General features: G+C 62.0%; 1 protein-coding gene across 1 annotated transcript in view; it reads right to left on the reverse strand.

The window, feature by feature from the left end:
* Positions 1 to 8634: 8634 nt before the first annotated feature.
* ZNF407 (zinc finger protein 407) overlaps positions 8635 to 19229 on the reverse strand; it is a 329265-nt gene continuing 318670 nt past the window's right edge. The window contains exon 9 of the mRNA XM_037509666.2: positions 8635 to 10789. Within this exon, the coding sequence (XP_037365563.1) occupies positions 9465 to 10789 (1325 nt within the window). The 3' untranslated portion in view covers positions 8635 to 9464. The remainder of the gene's footprint in view (positions 10790 to 19229) is intronic.

The following is a 19229-nucleotide window of genomic DNA, read 5'->3' on the forward strand; positions in this document are numbered from 1 at the left end:
CGGCTCCGCGCGGGCTTCGCCTCCGGCCTCCGCAGAAGCCGCGCCCGGCCGGGGAGCGGGGTCCCGGCGCAGAGTGGGGTGCGCACAGAGTGGGGTGCTCATAGAGTGGGGTGCCCGCGCAGAGTGGAGTGCCAGCGCAGAGTGGAGTGCCAGCGCAGAGTGGGGTGCTCACAGAGTGGGGTGCCCGTGCAGAGTGGAGTGCCAGCGCAGAGTGGGGTGCCCGCGCAGAGTGGGGTGCGCACAGAGTGGGGTGCCTGCGCAGAGTGGAGTGCCAGCGCAGAGTGGGGTGCCCGCGCAGAGTGGGGTGCCCGCGCAGAGTGGGGTGCGCACAGAGTGGGGTGCCCGTGAGAGTGGGGTGCCCGCGCAAAGTGGGGTGCTGGCGCGGAACCCACTGCCCGGAGCCCCCGAGGCCGGGCCCACCCCCTCTGGCGGCCAGACGGCGGCTGCCCCTTCAAGACGCGCTGCGAAAATAGGGGGTTCATTAGACAGCGCCCTTCCTGCGCCCCGCGCGCCACACCGGCCCCCACCCCGCCCCGCACCCCTCCCCGCTGCGCCCCGCTCTTCCCGCCCCATGGCGCCCAAAGGCGGCTCTCGGGCTGTGTTCTCTGGAGGTCACCGGGCAGCACCCCGTATTCACGTCACTCTTTCTACAGCTCTCGCGAAGGCAGCACATCGCGTGGGGACTTGTCGATAAAAAGTGGGGGTGCGGGCGGCGAGGGCCCTGGCACCCCCTGGGGGCATCTCCTGCCTCCGCTTCCGCGCCTCCGCCTCGCGGAGCCCACCGGGAAGCCGGCTTCGGGGGGCCCCAGCGAGGGACGGGACAGGCCCCGCCGACAGAACCTTCCAGAACCTGAGCGCAAAGCCCGCTCCGGCCAGTCTGGGGACGCGCGTTTCTGGAGCCCGGACGGCGCCGGGCTCCGGGGCTCTCCTTGGGACAGAACCCCAAGAAAGGTGACTCCTTTCAGCAGCGATGACGCCTCCGGCAAGGATGACCTCACCTTCCTCTCAGCAGCGCCCGGCAGGTCCTGGCGGGCCCCGCGGCGCGGGCGGCTCTCGGCGGGCGGCTGTTTCCTAAGGACCGTCCGGCGAGGTTAGGAGGAATCAGAGCCGCGGCCCAGAGACCGAGGCGCCGGGGCCCCTGGGGAAGGAAACCCTGGGGACAGGCCCTGAGGGCGTGGGGGGAGCAAATATTTAAAAAAAATGAATAATGATGTAAAAAAAATAAAAATAATTTAAAAAAATCTAAAATGCACCACTTTGGATTAAAATGGATAAGTGACAAGGGCCCGGGCCTTGGAGGGCGCAGGAGGCTCCCGGCCTGGTGGGGACACGCAGTTGGGGGCCGGCAGCTCTTTCTCGCCGAGCGGCTGAGCCGGAAGGGCAACACCTTCGAACCATCGCCTCACGTTTCCGATGGAACAAGGGGCTGAAGTGTCGGATATTCCTCTCCCGCGCGGCTGCCCTTCAGGCTGACGTGGTCACCGGCCGAGCCCTGAGGAGCCCCCAGTCCTGTTCTGAGCAGCCACGCTCCACCCTCACACATGCAGCTGTGCCAGTGAGGGAGGCCCCTCTCCGGGATGAAGGGCCACTGTCCATTCTCGGGACATGTCCCTCGGGAAGGCCATGGGCTGAGCCTGAATGATGAGAAGGAGCTGGCCCGGCCAAGAGAAACTTCCAGAAGTGCAAGCACAGAGGCCCAAGTCTGCAGTTGGAGGACTGCGCTCCTCTCCTTCCGTCCTGCCGGGCTGGGATCCACCCTCTGGGCTGGCCCTGCCCCTGTCAGGGTCACCCATGGGACACCCCGCTGTCCAGGTGCCCACACTGTGGAGCAGTTAGAGCTCACCTGTGTGCGCCCTCCTCCCCGGGCAGGCCGTCTCTGTGGCAGGTCTGCTCAAAGGCTCCTGCTGGTGGCTGCTCTGCTCTCTGCCCACCTGCCTTCCTCCACTGGCCTCCCGCCGTCCTGGCGCATTCACCGCGCAGGCCACCTGCCCGCAGGCCGTGCTACCAGAAGTCAGCGTCCCACCTGTGGGCAGTGCCCTCGGCCCGGCTGCCGTGGAGGACAGAGCAAGAGCAGTCACGGGCCAGGGAGAGAAGGCGGGCTCCGTGGAGGACACCGGGGGAGAAGGCCGGGCACCGGGGACCCGCAGGGGCTCAGGGAAGGGAGGTGTGGGGCAGGGAGGGGGCAGCTGGCTGACGCCGTGCCCAACGATGGATGGGAGGGGGGAGGTTGGCCAGGGGTCAGCACCCAGGGAAGGCATCTCACTAAGACATTGATGTCGCCTCTCGGAGTTCTTGGGGGGCCAGTGCGGGCATGGGGGGGGCGGAGGTGTGAGGTCACCGCATCTTGAAGGGCACAGGCTGGGGAGTGGACGGGGCCGAGTCGGGCCGGAGGCGCCCAGCGGTGGGTGAACTGAGGCCGCTGGTCAGTTTGTGGCCACAGAACAATGGGGGCTTTAGAAGCCAAACGTGTCAGGGGACATGCTAAGGCGAGACCCCGGGGCTCGGGAGCCAGCCGGCCGCCACCTCGGCCACCGCACCCGTGGCTCCTCCTTCCACGCCCTCAACTCGGATTGTGCGAATCTGCTCAAGATGGCAGTGGTGTCAGCGCAGCCACGGGGACATGAAGAACCGACTGGGGGCTCCTGGCCGCTTCTGACTGTTTAAATATATATTATAAAAGTTATTTGGTGTGCGGCGGTCTGTAATTTAGTCTCTTGCTCAGATAACTAAACATGGCCAAGATGATGATTATGCGGCTAATTGGTGGGAATTATCATCAGTCCATTTGAAGCCACTGACTCAATTACTTTCCAATAGCCAGAGTGGGGGGGCTCGGGGGGGGGGGCGTTCCGCCATGTACATCAGAAACGGGAAATGAAATGCTTTCAGGCCGTGGACTGCGGACCAAAACCCTCTCTTTGTTTGGACATCCTGCTCCGTGGCCAGTGATTTGGCAATTTCCTGCTGCTGTCAGGCGTCCCTCGGCTCGTTCCCTGGGGCCGAGGGGCCGACGGGCCAGGCATGAAGCCAACCTGCCAGCCAAGCGTGTCAAGTCAAACGGGAGTCAACTCAACTCGCCGGGTTCCTGGGAGCGGGACAGCGCCACTTTTTAAAACACACAGAACGACGCCCCCCTCCGTAATCATTAAACTTATTTACTCATTTTTTAGATGTTCAGACAACTACAGTATCCAGGGGAACTTCCTTATTCAAGCCGCCTGGTGGCCCTGCCTGCTGTCATCTCCACCTCACGGGCTTTGTCTGCCTTGGCTCCGGCCTGGGGTCTCCTGCACCAGGAGTCTGACGGTCACACCCAGATTCTGCAGCGACTGTCCCCAGGCTCTGCAGAGCAGAAGCAGGTGACAGCTGCCCCCTTAGCTCTGTGTACACTGTGGCGAGCTCCCCGCACCCTGTGGGCCCTGGGCCCAGCCCTCGGACCGTGCAAATGCCCAGCTCAAAACAGCCAAGCCGTGCACCTTGCCCTGTCGTTTCCTGCGGGTGGACCTCGGGAGGGAAGAAACCCTCAAAACGAGTGTCCATTCGAGACTTTGTTAACTTCCCGGAGGACAGATGCAGATGCAGCCACTCATCCCAGCCACCCCCTTTTCCCAGCTTGATTATAGTACAATTTTTATTAAACTCAAATTCAGTCTATCGCGACTACATAAATATTGTTCACTGTGGAACCCAGTGATTTGATTTTTCTTATACAAGTGTGTAGCCTTTTCTGACATTAATGTGACCTCCCTGTTTTTATCATCTTAGATTTTTTTTATATACTGTCACTCATTCCCATCCAAATTAATACATCATGTCCTCTCTTGGTTCTAGTCCTTTCTCCATAGAGCCCTCCCTTTACCTGCTCTGATAAACATTACTCTGGCATTCCCTTTGTTGCTCCTTTATTAAGCTTTTGTTCCTGGGTCCCCACACTGATCTAGCTCCTGGAAGAGCATATTTTTCAGTAGCTTTATAGAAAAGAGCACACGGGGGCAAAACTTTGGAGAGACTGCACATCTCGCAGTGTCTCCAGCATGATACTTGATTGATAGTTTAGCTGGATATAGAATTCTTCTTTGATAAGCAATTGTATCTTGGGAGTTTGAGATATTCCTTCATTGACTTCTAGTATCTAGGATTGTATTTAGAAGTCTGGAGTCACGCTGATTTCCTTTGTCCGGTTTCTTTTATTTTCTTCTTTGGAAGCTTTTAGTGTTGCATATTTTGGAGTTGGTAAGCACAGTATGGGTCTTTTTTCTTCATTTTGCTGGGTATTTAATGGGTTCTTTCCAGTTGGAAATTCTTCCTTTAGTCTAGTGTGTTTTCTGAAATTAAAATTCTTTGATAATTTCCTTCTTTCTCTTTCCACCAGTTTCTCTTTCTGAACCTTCTTTTAGTCACCCTCAGCTCTCCGATACTGATACTCTGATTTTCTGGTTTGGTCTTCTATATTCAAATTCTTTGTTTTTTGTTCCTACATCCTGAGTTTTTATTAACTGTCTTCCAAACCTCTGATGGATTTTAAACAAATGGCATCTATTTTGTTCTCTTAGTGTTACTCTTTAAAAATACAGACGTTTGTTATTATTTCATAGCTGCACACGTTTCTCACTACATGCAGATTTTGAAATTTTCTTCAAATGTGTTTCTTTCAACTTTCTTCTCCTCTTGTTCACTTTTGATCTTTCTGATTCCCTTTGGTCCGCATGTGAGTGAGGCACAAGGCTGCTGGGGAGTCTGCTGGGGCTTCCTGGCAGCCTCACCAGAGTGACTGGAGCACAGTGGCCTCTCCATGGGGGATTCCTGCTGTCCGTCGATGCAGGTCTCTGGGGTGGCTCAGTTTCTCCAGAAAAGAATTCTTGGGTCTTCCAACAGGGCTACACATTTGGTTTCCACTGTTCTGCACCTGGCGAGGGAGAGACTGCAGGAAGCTCTCACTGCAGTCCATAGAAGGTCTCTCCATTTCATTTGACCCTTGGCACCTGCCCCCCCACCTCACCTCTGCTATGTTCCCAGCTCGGAGCCTTTCTGGTATCCCCAGAAGAGAAAGCTTCCAGCGTCTCTTGGGTTAGAGAGTGGGGGAGGGGCACCTGTCTGGCTGCAAAAGTTGGGGCAGGGGGAGCTTGCACTGCCTGTCGGTGGACGCCTGAGCTGCTCAGGTTCTGGAACACCTGCTGGTGCGGAGGCTCTGCTCTCCCCACTGGGACCACGACTCTACCCCTGCACCATCCCCAACTTGGCTTCTGTCTCTGCTCTTGCTGTCTCCTCTTCATCTTCATGTGTGCTGCCATCTCACCCCTTGGCATTCTTGCCTGTGGGCCTGGGGTTGGGAGCGCATGGTGTGCCCAGTCCTCAAGCACAGCTGAGAGGTGTGAGGGGACACTGGTTGGGTGTGGGGCATCCAGGGCTTAGGGGGCCTGGAGGGCTGTGTGGGGCCGGGAAGTGCTGGCTGCATGTCCCCAGAGAGCCCCACCCGTGGGCCCCACTGTTAGCTCAGGCTGTGCCACAGAGGGTGACCCAAGGGGGGCACCACAGTGAGGCACAGGCAAGCCACTGTGTGCACAAAGAAAATGCCAGAACATCTGTTATGCATTTTTATTTCAGACTTTGGAAGAGTCTCCCCACCCCGGCCTGGCAGGTGTCAGGCAGCAGGTGGCCGTGTGGACAGGGTCCGGGGATGGAGTGAGCCACCTGGGCTTGGAACTCCCGGGAAACCTGAGACCCGGGACGCAGTTGTCGTCTTCCTTGGGGAGGCTGATGGTGTCTCGGACCGTGGCCTGAGCCCGGGGCCACCCGGCCCGAGGGACCCTCCCCAGCGCCACCTCCTCCCCTGCAGGGGGGGGGAGCTCCGCTCACACTCACCTCCACGCACTCGCTGCTCTGCTCTCGCCTCAGGTCCCGGCACAGGCCTGCATGCTCCTCCGGGTGCCTCCTCCGGGAGCCGCGGCCAGTTCCTCTGACCCTGTGCCCAGGCTCCCGCCTCCCTCCTGGGATGAGAGCCCCTGTTCTATTGGGTCCCCCCCGAGTGGGCCCCCTCGCTCCCAGGCACGACCCCCACTTCCTGCACCGTGGTCAGCGAAGGCCGGGTTGGCTGGGGCTCCCCGCCACACCTGTTTTGCAGCCATGAACCCCGGGTGGCCAGCCTCGTGCAAGTCTCACTCCAGGGCTTTAGGGTGCCGTGCTGGCTCCCAGGCCCTGGACACTCCCTCACTCTGGGGGACACCCAGAGGCAGCAGGCGCAGCACGGCCTGTCCTGACTCCAGAATCTTCCCCCAAAGTCCTCACTGGGGCCCTGAAGACTGTGCCCATCCCTCCTGGTGACACAGGCCACCTCTGTCTCTGCTTCCAACTTCCCTCCTTAGGATATTCTGAAAAGACTCCCCCAAGGTGTTGGCTGGACTCGGAGCCCCTCCTAGGGCGGAGGAGCGGACCTCCAGGGTGGTCACTCCACGCACTGAGCTGCCCGTGTCCTCGCAGGCCACAGGCAGGACAGCGCCCCGCAGCTCCACGGCCTCCTCCCGAGCCTGCACAGGATTATTCCACGGGGCCACTTTTTCACGGCCCTCGCCCGAAGGCCTGAGCTCCAAAGACAACCGCCTGGGCAATCAGGGAGCCGGGCTCTGGGCCTGCCCGTGTCAGGCCCCTGCCCCTCGGCTCCTGGTGCCGCGTGCGCCCAGGTGTGGGAAGGCTGGGGCCGCAGCCAGGGGAGCCTGCGTGCAGGCCTGCATTGAGGACCACGCGCGACCCCCAACTTGTAGCTAAGTGGCCCCCAGCCCGCACCCCTGCCCCCTGTCTGTCTGGATTATAAAGCAGCGCCAGGCTCTCCGCAGCCCCCGCCACGTCTCCAAATGGCTTTCAGTGTCAGGCCTGTCAGGAAATTAACTCATCACGCAAGGACAGCTGCTAATTTTCCCCTTACGTGTCAGACGGATCGCCCGCTGAAGCTAATCATGAATCACCCATCCTGATTAGAAGGTGCTTCCGAAACGTATAACTGCCATCCCAGCTAACTTTTCCCTTCATGGAAAATGATATCACCCTAGAGGAGCAGAAAACGAATTGGATTCGTCCGCAGGATGGAGCAGGCGGAGGAGGCCCAAGTGAGCTGCGCCCTGAAATCATGGGCCGATGTTCAACAGCAGAGTGAGGGAGGCTCCCGGCTCCTCGGCTAAACGGATGCCCTTTCCTGCTCCCCACTCTCTTGCGGAAGCGCCTCTGGGTGAGGACGCGACGCTGGCGCCTCGGCTCTTTCTGCGCATCGCGGCTGCATGCTCAGGAGATGGTCTGAGAACGGGGTTGGGGGGGTCACGCTGACAGCTCTCCCTGGGCAGCGGCCGGGGCTGCCGCGGGGGGTCCTGGCCGGGCTGTGGACCCGGCTGTGATGCAGAGGGGCTGGGTAAAAGTACCCCCCGCCCCGCCCGGGGTGCCTGTTTGAGTCTCCGCGGTTCTCCTGAGCCCTCACCCGCCGACAGTTCCCGGCGGTGTCGCACGGCCCTCCACAGCCCACGGGGCCCCACCTCCACCTGCGTGGGTGGCCGCCACCTGCTGCCACCCGGGCCGGGTCTTGCTTGCCTGTCAGGCGTCCATGCATGTCACTGGCTGCAGCTCTAACAAGAAGGGGGCCTTTCCGCCTCAGAGCGAGTCGTTTTCCACGCCAAGGGCCTCCGCTGCATTTTCTGGCAAAGATCTTGACGGACGCACACACGTGCCTGGGTCGTCCCTACAGATGCCTCCGCGGCGACACATGGGCCCTGATGTCCTGAGGCCCACGCGCCGCCCCTGCCCGAGCTCCGCGACTGCAGGGTGAGGCCGGCGCCCGCCATGGCCCGGGCCTCGGACACCTGCTGCGCGGTTTCCGTGCAAAGGCTCCCTCCTGCGCAGGCACCGTGCTGCTGCTTCGACCCTCAGGCCACAGCGGTTTTATGGCTGAGCAAATGCCCCCGAGACATGTTTATCCTAAAGAACTCACAGCCGGGAACGGCAGCACGTCAGATGCCCAGTGGGCAGCAGGGTCCGGCGGCTGGCCCGGGCCGCCAGGAGCTAGCGCCAGCCCAGGGCTGGCCCGCAGCCCGCGGGAGCCGAGCGGTTCGCGCTTCCCCGGAAAGCACCGCCAGCCCCGCGCGGCAGGCACAGGCGCCCCGGGAGGCCTCCGCCGGGGAAAGGTCTCCGGCGTCTGGGAACAGCCCGGGCGGCCTCGTCCGTTTGCCGGAGCCAGCGTTTCGGGTGCAGGGCCTCCGCTCGCAGGGGTGCGGGTCAGGCCCCGCTGCCGACCACGCGAGTGTCTGACCTGCCGTTTCACCCGTGCTCCTTGGCGGAGCGGCTGCGGCGCGGCGGCAGGCGGGGGGGGCGGGGGGGGTGGCAAGGACCCCCGGGAGAGGCTGCCCACCGCCCCCCACTGGAAAGGAAAAGGCTCCCTTTCTCCTCCTTCCCTCTCAAGCTCACGCTTCGCCGTCGGGCCGGAGCCGCGCGCGGCAGGACGCGTCCCCACCACGGCAGAGCCCGGGCGCCCGCGGGGGCGCCTGTCAGGGCCCAGGGCCCGCGCGCTCGGAGAGCGGGGACACGGGGCCGGCAGCCCCTCTGCCAGCTGGACGGCGCCGCTGGCGGGTGCTGGAAATGAAGTAGCACCGTCACCTTTTAATGCTCTAATTTTATTTCAAAGAAAAAAGAAACAGAACAGAAACAACCTGTGCGTTTGCGGGCAGGGCTACTTTACAGCTCTGGGGGAGGAAGCAGCGCAACGGCACCGAGACCCGAGGGCCGCAGCGGGGACCCCGCCGGGCCGCCCGAGCGTGGCCGCCTGGGCAGGGAGGCCGGTTGAGGCCGGGCCGCCTCCGGCATGACGTTTAAGGTCAGCGCGCCCCCTGACACAAACAATCCTGCAAAAATGATATCGATACGAACAAACATTTGTTATAAAAAGCAAAATATTGATATGAACAGTATTTTCCAGGGCGCACATTTCATATAGAGACTCTATCGTACGAAACTAGGTCGAGACCGGCCGCGCCGGGCGCTGACAGGCACACTCTCCTCCCGCCCCAGGCCCCGGCCCCGGCGCCTCTCCGCCAGGGCCGAGGAGGGAGCCCACACGCGAATGGGCCGACGGGCTTCCTTTGGTCTGGGGACACCGCGATCCCAAAATTTCAAAAAGTGAACGGAGCGGACAGCTTGCGACGGGCACGCTCGCGGCCGCAACTTTTAACCAAATACAGAAGAACCGTTCCGGCAGCCGCGCCCAGCAGGAGCGGACGGGCCGTTTCTCGCCCCCAGGCCCTGTGCCGCCCCGCGGGGGCTGAGACGGGAGGGACGTCTGTGGGGAAGAGGCCAGCAGAGAGCTGAGCTGCTTCTCGGCGCCACAGATGGACAGACGGGGGCGCAGCCGCTCCCCTGGGGCCTCCAGGGCCGGCGCCGTCCCGGGCCAGGGCGGTGGCGCCGCGGGGAGAGCCGGCGTCAGGGAGGGCCGCTCAGGCTTCCTGGAGCTCGCTGCTCTCCCTCTGGCTCTGGAGCACGGCGGCGGCCGAGGAGCCCTCCTGGGTGTAAATGACCATGCTGGTCAGCTGTTCGCTCCCGGCCGGCACCACGGCCTCCGCGCTGAGCGCCGCCCCGGCTTGCAGCACCTCCTGCGAGTCGGCCGCCTCGATGACCGTGTGGGAGAACACGCCTGGCGAGTCCCGCACCCCCGGCGGCAGCTCCGTCACGATGTAGTGGGTGGCGCCCTCGGGGAAGGGGCCGCGGGACTCCTGCACCATGGCCTGCACCAGCTCCTCCGTCACGATGATCTGGGAGATCTCGCCGTCCGGCTCGGCCAGGTCCACGTGCGGGCCGGGCGCCTCGGCCTCCTGCATGATGATCTGGGCGCCCTCCTGCGCCAGCATGTGCACGGCACCCTCCTCGTTCACGATGACCTGCGTGACGCCCTCCTTCACCAGCTGGCCGCCCGCCGGGTCGCACACAGCGAACTGAAGGACGCCCTGGACCACCTTCTTGAAGGCCACCTGGGCACGCTCCTGCGAGGTGATGAGGGCCGTGGGCCGCACGACCTGGGTCAGCACCTCCACAGGCTCCGCGGCGGCCGGGCCGTCCTGCAGGTCGTGGAACATGTGGATCTGCGCACCCTCGGGCTGGGTGGCGAGGGGCGCCTCCTGCGCGGGGAGCTGGACTAGCACGTCCCTAGGGCCGGGGCGGCCTTTCTCCTCGGGCCCCACCCGGCCGTCCACGCCCCCCAACTCAGTGACTGCGCACAGCAGGGCATCCAGGGCGGAGGCCGCATCGGGCGCGGGGACGCCGGCCTGGGCCAGCTCCACCAGGTCCTGCTTGGTCACCTGCTGGATCGCGGCCCGCCCGGGGCTGAGGGGCTCCTCCGCGCCGGCGCCGTCCAGGGAAGCCCCCACGACCACCACCTGGGCGGCTGCGTCCTCCAGCTGCTCAGGCAGGACGGCCCCGGGGGCGCCGCCACCCGTCTGCGTGCCCGCCTGGCCGGTGGCAATGACCTGCCCGTCCTCCGTGATGTGCACCACCCGGGCCACCTGGCCGGCCAGCGCCAGCGTCTGCAGCGTAGCAGCGGCTGTCTCCTCCACGGAGGCGTCCAGGGCAAACTCCCCGTCATAGCCCTGGATGATGATGACCTGCTGCACCTGCTCCGTGGGCGCCTGCCGCCGGCCACTCCGGACTGGCCTGTCCTTCACCGGAGACTCGTCCACCAGGCCGGCCGCCGTGAAGGGGCTGTCCGTCTCCACGAAGGTGGCGCCCTGGCCCTTCAGGCGGCACTCGTAGGACTTGGAGACGATGCCTGCGGGAGACAGGGAGCAGTTAGGCCCGGCACGTGGCTGCAGCCTTGCCCGCCCGCGCCCATTCCAACCGGTGGCCGACCAGGCCACGCGGCACAGCCCGCTCCTCCGTAGGTGCCCTCCCGGCAGGGCGGGGCCCGGAGCTCCCGAGTGGGCACCGGCAGGCACCTCTGCCAGGGGGCTGGGCAGCCGGGAGGTGCACACCCCAGGGGCTCTGCAGGCTCTTGAGTCACGACACTGCCATAGACATCTCCTCCCCGCCCTCCTGCCGGACAGAAGAGAAACACCCTTCACCACCCGGCCCCTTGGAAGGCTGAAGCTCAGGGGTGAGCGAGGTTAAGCACACGGGTCCGGGAAGAGCTGCTGGGTCGCCACCAAGGGCGCTGACCTAGTCGCACGCGTCGCCCTGAGCCCTCCTGGGGGAGGTGGGGGGGTGGCTTGGTGTGGAGCAAGAAGCTGACGGGGGACGCCCCACAGCTCCCTGCTCGGCTGCCTGGCCATGCTGGGGCTGCACCCCAGCAGTCAGGACCCTCAGGGCCTCTAGATCTCCCCTGCGGCCCCGCCCCCGCGCCCCCGGTCAGGAGCTGGCGTTCTGCAGGCCTCAGCACACGCTGAACTTGATCCCGTCTGCTTCTGCTCATTCTTTAATTTCAAGGTCATTTTCGCTCTAAGGTAGAGTTTGAAAAAAAAAGAAAATGGACACAAAAATAAAGAAGGCAGCCTTCAAGTTACCTCCCTCTCCAATGAATCACAGACGAGGCCGCAGCGCCCGTGCCTGAGGACTGGGAGGGCGGCAGCTGGGGAAGAACAGACACGCTGCTCTTCGGGGCCCCGGGAAGCAAACCCCTGCCGGGGCCGGGCGGCTCCGTCCTTGTCTGCCACTGGACGGGAAATCTCCTGGGTGTGGAATTAGCCTCTGAATCCCTTGCAGCCCTGATAATTATGCTGTTCGGAACTACTTACTGAATTTATTTGAATCCAGAGGTGGGTTAAGCCACTTCCAGACCATTAAAGTAAACTACATGGGTAAATACTGCTGTCACCGCGGGTGTGATGGAGCTTAACGCCGCCACCGTCTCAGCCCGCGCGCGGCCGCGGCTCCATCACAGCCCATAAAGGCGAGTGCAGGTCCATCCTTTGATTCAGCAATTTAATAACTTCGAGTGCTGTCAGTACTGCTTTGAAAAATAGCACCTATAAAACGTAACAGCCTCAATCAGATTGAAAAAGATTCACCCACTGAAGATTCTTCCATTTCGACCATAATGAATTAATGTCGAGCTATGGAGAAGTTCAAGTGTCACTGAAACGAATGTGGGCTCTGCCGGAACTTCGCATTCCGCCCGGCGACGAGCCAGGCGCTCGGCACGCCGGCTTCCATCTTTGCTCTCTTTCTAGCACACGCAGCCCCGCGAGCCGGGGAGCTGGAGCCTGAGGGTGGGTGCTCGGTGGGCCAGACCCGCTGCAGCTCCCTTCAGGGACCGCGGCGCCCAACATGCAGGGGCACCCCACGTGCGCTTTCAGGGGGGCGGTCAGCGCCTCGCAGCGGCCGGCCACCAGCACAGCTAGGTCAGCCCTTCTGGCTCGGTTTCCACAGGACAGCAAGAGGCGGCTAGGACTCCGTGCGAAGCCCCAGGCCCTCCCTGTCGTGTGCCCTCCTGAGGGCGCAGCTAAAAGGCGGGCCACGCACGCACAACCTGGGGGCCTGAGAGGGTTCCTGGGGTGGCTGTTTGTGAGGGAAATGGCTTCCAGCTAGGCTCACTTCTCCAAGGTCACTTGGGCCCGGTTCCCCGAGGCGTCCTTTCTGGGGCGGGCAGAGCTGTCAGCACCAGGCCTGCGCGGGAGTGGGGTGCGGCTGGACCTGTGGTCTCCAGGGGCCGGGCTCAGGCTGCCGCCGCCAGCCTGCCCACCCCGGGAGGGGCGGACGAGGCCTCCACCTGAGTGCGTCCGTCTGCGTGCTGTTCTTCCGTTACTGTCATCACTTCTTCCCACAGAATAAATACCTTATGCTTTTGTTAAGCTTACATTTAATTAAAATGTACAGAATTTGTGCAGTAAACTCGAATGAAACAAATAAAACAAGGGCCCCCTCTCTTGAAGGCATACGTTGTGAATGAAAAATGTCATTACAGACTAAAAAATTTTGCAGTAAACAGGGCCTACAGAGAGAAGTTTCCCCTGTAATGACATCCATAAAATACACAAATGGCACTTTTAGTACCATCCTGAATATGGCATTTTCTGTGCTCTACACACAATCTAAATGGTTTGATCATAGAGCATAATACTCCATTGGGTTTATAGAACAATCAATGTTCCATAAAATGATGTATTTATCCAATAGTCGGCTCAGCGGTTACTGGCGTATGACATTGCGGGACAGGCCTGGGCCCTCGCAGCCGCGCGGCTGTAAAACTTATCTCCGCCACCTCAACAACTTCATCTCATCTGCGTCAAGTAATTTGTTGAAGCCTCAGCTTGGCTTAAAAAAAAACTTGTAATAAAAATTCATAGAATTTTCAGGAGAATGAAAGCCGATGACAATAGAAAGGTCACATTGTGTCTCCACGAACGGGGTCAAAGGTGGCCAGCAGTTCTCAAAGCGAAAGCAGATTTCATGCCTCGCCTAGCAGATAAAGACGGCATTAGGGCCGTCTGGGCCCGGGCGCTGCCTGGAGCCCCTCGGAGGCCCCGCGCCTGCTGCCCGCCAGCCTGGGTGCCCGGTGTGAAGGGCCTGCGCTGCCCGGCGGCACCTGCACGGCGGGGCGGGGGCGGGAGCGGCGCCGCTGGGCGGGCTCAGAACTGCGGGCTGGGCCTCACCCTCATAAGCAGGGTGCCCCGAGGGGGAAACTATCAATATTAAAAGACTAATGCTTCTCCTACAAAAATTTGGGGCACAGGTGACTTTTCTTCACTTCAACGTTAAGATGCCATTTTAACCAGGATGTTAAGAAATCACGCGATGAAAAGGAGACAATAGTAACAGATTATGCTAATAAACTAGAGCCATATTTTAATGTTATAAAAGCGTAAAAGTTTCTCAAGTGAAAGCAACAAAAATGACAAATTAAAATTCAATGAAATAGAATCTTTTAGAAATTTTGAAGCCGGGAATAAATGATTTTTCAATGGCAGCTGCCGACAGTCCAGGGAGCGAAGTCAGCCCTGCTCTCGGCTGGGGTTTCTGAAGGGTGCCCTGGCGGTGCCCCTGAAGCCCCGCGCAGGGACGCCCGGCTCCCTGCTCACCAGGGCTCGCCCCACCGCGCTCCGGCCGTGCAACCCCCTAGGGAGCCCTGTGCAACCCCCTCGGGAGCCCCGTGCGGTGTCGGGGGACCCGTCGGGCCTGAAACGGGCGCACAGCCTCGCCGTCCTGGCCAGCCTGAGATGACCGTCCCGCTGTCAGATTCTTTTGGGACGGCAAGGCTGGTCGGTCCCCAGCCTGCCATTTCTGTGGGGAGAAACGCATGTGGTCAGTGTTGCTACGGCTCTTTAGGCTCCTGGCCTGTTAAGGACAGACTCGTGCGCCGCCCGAGCCCAGCCCTGACCGGCTGCCCCGCAATGGGAGCTGCCTGCCGGGAGCAGCCCGGGACGCGTGGACCCATCGCGGGCGATGACCTGATGGCACATGGGAGGCACCCGCTCTGCACACGCACAAAGGCACGAGCTGCGTGTGCCAAGGCCCCAGCACAGGCCACTGCCTGCTTGCGGCATCACTAGGGCCACCGCTTTGCGGGAAGAGGTGAGGAAAATTATTTTTCTGAGGAAAATGAACTGAGGTCCTGAGACGCTTCCCCATCAGTTCACGATTTCCCGAGCTGCCCAGCGCAGGCGTGACCGAAGGACACGTCCAGTTAAGCCAAGACACCAACAATGGGAGTCTGGGTCCTTTTTGTCTTCATCACCCACCGCTCAGGACGACGTGTAGCACTGGTGTGATTGAAAATAATCAGGTAAGACCCCGGAAGAAATTCTAAGGGATTCAGAATGAAAGAGAATAAATTTAATCTCAAGTTGGAGATACACGCCCGGCCAGACTTCCCGCTGCACCGGGGACAGTCTCCACGGGCCTGGGTATTTCCACGGGCACTGGAGAGTGACAAAGAATAAAAGACAATATTTTACCTTTAAAGTCACAAACCCTGGGAAATGTTGTACTACCGCGGACCCTTAGGTATATATTATCATTTTCATGCATGAAGATCTAACAGTAATGGGAGCCGGGCTCACAAATCTCACTCAGCCAGATAAGAACAGTCCTTTAAGGTTATCTTGACAGCTTTTTGGGAGGGACGTGCGGGAAGGCGTGGTTAACCGCTTCCCTCCCGCCACAGGCCTGGGGCTGTGCTGGCCCAGATGCGTGACCTGAAGCTCTGGCGGACGTGTGACAGGTGCTTGTCGGCCTCGCGGGCATGAGCCGGGCCAGCCGGCCCACGGGGCCCTGACCGCGTGGTGTGCCCTCGGGGGGCACAGCTGCATGGCCGTCAGTCGACCAACAGCCAACTGGAACCACGGGAGGAGGCGGGGCCGCGGGGACTGACACCAAGGTCCTGGGCACTCAGCCGTCGCTGGGTGTACAGACAGGCTGGCCAGGCCGCAGGGAGTCAGCCCTGGGTGCTTCCTCTCCGGCTGGACTCACCCTGCCCCACGCCCTGTGCCCGTGTGGGGTTCACAGCGGCTGGGGCAGGGATGCGGCTGCTGCACCTTTGCCCCCAGGGAGCAGGGGCCTGAGCAGGTGGTGGGTCCTCAGCCCTGCAGACACTGGAGTCTCCTGAGACTGGAGGGACGGGTCAAGAGTCGTGCCCTCGGGAGGCTGCCCCTCCTGCCCTGTGACAGGGACGCGAGCTCAGGTCCGCGCCAGCCCCTTCCTATGCCATGTCAGAGAGCGCCCATCCCCGGGGCACCCCAGGCCTCACGGGCCTGCAGGCCCCCACTGCCCAGAGCCAGACCTGGGGCTCGCACACCCTGGAAGGCAGAGGCACTCGGGCAGGGAGGCCGGCGGGTGGCGCCTCCCTGACAGGCTGACCAGGGGCCGACTGACCGCATCCCTGTGTCTCCCTGCAGACCCACCGAGGGCACCGCCCACGAGTGTGGGCACGCCCAGGCTCCTTGCGCTACGGCGTCTTCTTGTCTTTCCTGAGGAAATGAGCAGAAGCAGACATTTGTCTTCATTGGAGACACTTTCGCACGAAGGTAAGAGCAGCCGCTCCTCAGCAACAGCACAGAGGCGCCATTAAAATCGAATTTACAGTAAACAGAACCTGCAGCTGGGGCAAAGCGCGCGCTGTTAGTGTTTTAATTATCAGCAAGGTTTCTGGAGGCCCCACATCTGCTCAGCTGAGGCGGCAGCTGCTCCTACACACAGAAGACAAAGCACTTCTCCTCCTCCCGGGCCGTGCGCCCCTGCACTCCCAGAGCCCGACGGGCGGCGGCGGCCCCCACACGACCATGCCAGTAAATTGAGGCAGCTGCGCGGGCGGCCTGGCCTGTGGGGCGAAGGCCGGAGCCTGGCGCGGGTGGCAGGCCTGGGGCAGCGGCAGCGGCGGACGAGGGACAGGACGAGATGTGTTTCCTCTCGGACATCCTCCTAAATAAGTTCCATATTAAATTCCAGAATATCTGCACTCCCGGGATAGTAAGGCTTAAATGTAATTTTAAAAATATCACACACGAAGAACAAATTTTGAAACTCGAACCCTTGCTTTGAAATGAATGAAAGCAGAATGAGTAAAAATAAACTTATTAAACTAAAGGACTGACTCAGCGCCAGCAGCGGCAACCTAAGGTTTACGAGTCAGTCGGTGAACCTCAGGCGCTTTCCCTCCAGCCTCCCGGGGCGGGGTCAGGAGAAGGAAGGGGCTGACACGGCCTCAGGGCATCTGTGTCCAGAGGAGACCCTTTGTGCATCCCTGACCCGGGGCTGGCCTGCGCGGGCCCCAGCACTCAGGGCCAGGCTGCAAGCTGGCTTCCGAGATGACCCCATGGCCACTGCTTGGCCAGGGAGCCTCAGGGGGCTGCTGGTCTGACTCTCCAGTGAGCCAGGCGCGGAGCGGGTGGTGCTCAGGCGGCGCTGGGGGCATGACACCGGCGACGCATGTGGCGGGCGACAGTGCAGTCATCTGGACAGGGTGGGCAGCGGCCCCGAGGTCGACAGGTGGGCCTGGCCACCTGAGCACTGGGCTCAACCACCACACACGGCAGCCCCGGGCACCCAGCAGTCGAGCCTGGAGTCCCAGGGGCAGCCAGTGCCACCCGAGGCCGCAGCAGGGGCGGGGGGGGGAGGAGGCAGGACGGCCGTGGTGGCCCCCTCTTGCCCTAGCGTCACACACTAAAAAGCAGCTCCCCCACGGGTGGGGAGGAGGCCGGAGCCCGCAGGAGGGGGCCGCTTCCAGCTCGCAGACGCGAGTGGGTCAGGCGTGAACGGCGCCCTGCTGCGAGCAGCTGGCCACGGACGGCACAGCGGGCCTGGCAGTCGCGCTCGGAGTTGGCGTCCCGCACACCTGGTCAAACGTCAGACTCTGCTGCTCTCTGGAAACAGATGTGCGGGCACGTGCCGTGCGGCGCCCAGGCAGCCCAGGGGGCCCCAGCACTCAGCCTCAAGAGACAGCCTCGCGGCGCCCCAGGGAAAGGAGGCGCACCTTCTGTCCCGGGCACCCGCAGGAAGTCCTCCCTGGGGCAGAGGACGGGCCAGCTCGCGGCGCGTGGCGGGGGCTCCCCGATGTCCTCGCGTCCCACGGGCGTCCGTGGCCCTGCAGAGACCGGGACGCTGCGACTCTCCGGGGAATGATGTCCTGGTGTCTGACCCGGGAGGCTCGTGTCTTGCCAGCACCCACCAGCCTGGAGGCACCGTTTGTCAGTTTGCAAGTTGGATAAACTCTCGGTGTGCTGGGTGCTGGCGAGTTGCTGCGTTCCTTACACCCTTTCTCCTCAAGCTGCAGGGGCGGGCGTTGTCCCAAGAGAGGCTTAGCGCTCCGCCTCGCACGGGCCAGGGCTCCGTAAGTGAAGCTTCACTATTATTATTTTGAGTGAAATGCATCCCAGCTCAGGGCCCAGCGGCGCCGGAAGTGGCAAGGGACTCAGCTGGTACCCGCAGACGTGCAGAATAATCTAGTGTGATTCAGTATCTGAATCCACTGTGCATGCGACAGAATCACATAGAATATGAACGAAGGCAAAGTCCTTCCATCAGGAGTGAAAACAAAGAACTTGTCTGGAGCGGAAGGGAGAGAAGAGGACCCGGGAAGAGCCACAGCAGGTGCTCCATGCCTGGCGGTGGGGCTGCAGGCACCGGTCACCATGTCCACAGCGGCCACGAGTCCCAACTTGGACGCCGCCACTGACCACTGGACCAGAGGACACCGCCCCCCCCGCCGTCAGCGAGGGACACGGCGTGGCAGTGTGGACGCCAGCCGTGGAGCTTTGCTCGGCAGCCACGTGCTTTTATGGAGAGCTCAGAAAACCTCCTCAGGCAGCCTGAGACCCGAGCAGGCCGGAGCCAGGGGCCTGAAGTTCCGCCCAGGGGCCGCCTGGGGCCCAAAGCGGAGCAGTCCCTCCCACCCGGCGTGCCCAGACGCAAACTGCACCCGCAAGTATGGGTGTAGGGGCGGCGGGCAGCGGCCGAGGGGAAATCCATCCAGACGGGGGGTGGGGAAATGAGGGCCCGACACTGGCCCCTGGTGTGGGCAGTGGACACCCCCAGCTCTGGCGCACTCACTCAGGTGCGTTTGAATTATGGGAAAGAATGTTCTAGAAACCAGAACAAGCTGCGCCCTGGTCTGTCATGGGTGAGACCAAGGGGGTGCCGCTGTTGGGGCACTTCTGGCCAGGGGAGTCTGCCATCCCGGCTCCCAAGGGAATGAAGACGTGTCCACTCTGAGACCTGCACCCAGATGCCCACCGGCAGGACCCAGGGGCGCGACGGATGAGGTGGGCGCGGGCACGCCTCCCACAGCATGGGCTCAGCCCAGGGAAGGGCTGCCCAGCTTGGGTCCACTCAGTGACCTCGCGGAGAAGACGGCGCCCCGGGGCCGCGGCCCGGGCGGGGTGAGGGAGTGGCGCGAGGGCTGGAGGGGGCTCCTGGCGGCAGACTCTTCTCTGAGCCGGCTGCGGCCGGGGAGACTGTACCCGGCTGTCAGGACGCACCCGCCTGCGCACCTAGGGAGAGGGCGTTTCTGTGCCTGACTTAACTCTCAGTGCTGAGAAGCGCGAGCGCACGTCTGTGAACTCGGAGCTCCCGGCCTCAAGAGAGCGGGCGAGTCTGGCCGCCGGCACGAACGCCAGGGACGCTCCCTGCCCGGCGCGGCCGCCGCGGCTCCCGCAGCAACGCTCACACCCACGGCCGCCAGGCCCGAGCCCCGCGCAGCTCTTGACGGGCACGGCCGCTCGCTGCTTTTGCTTTCAGCACCCGAAGAAGCTCGTCTGCGTCCAGCTCGTGTTTGTTTTCTT

This window comes from Talpa occidentalis, unplaced genomic scaffold (genome assembly GCF_014898055.3).
Source record: "Talpa occidentalis isolate TD23 unplaced genomic scaffold, MPIMG_talOcc4v2.1 talOcc4.13, whole genome shotgun sequence".
NCBI lineage: Eukaryota > Metazoa > Chordata > Mammalia > Eulipotyphla > Talpidae > Talpa > Talpa occidentalis.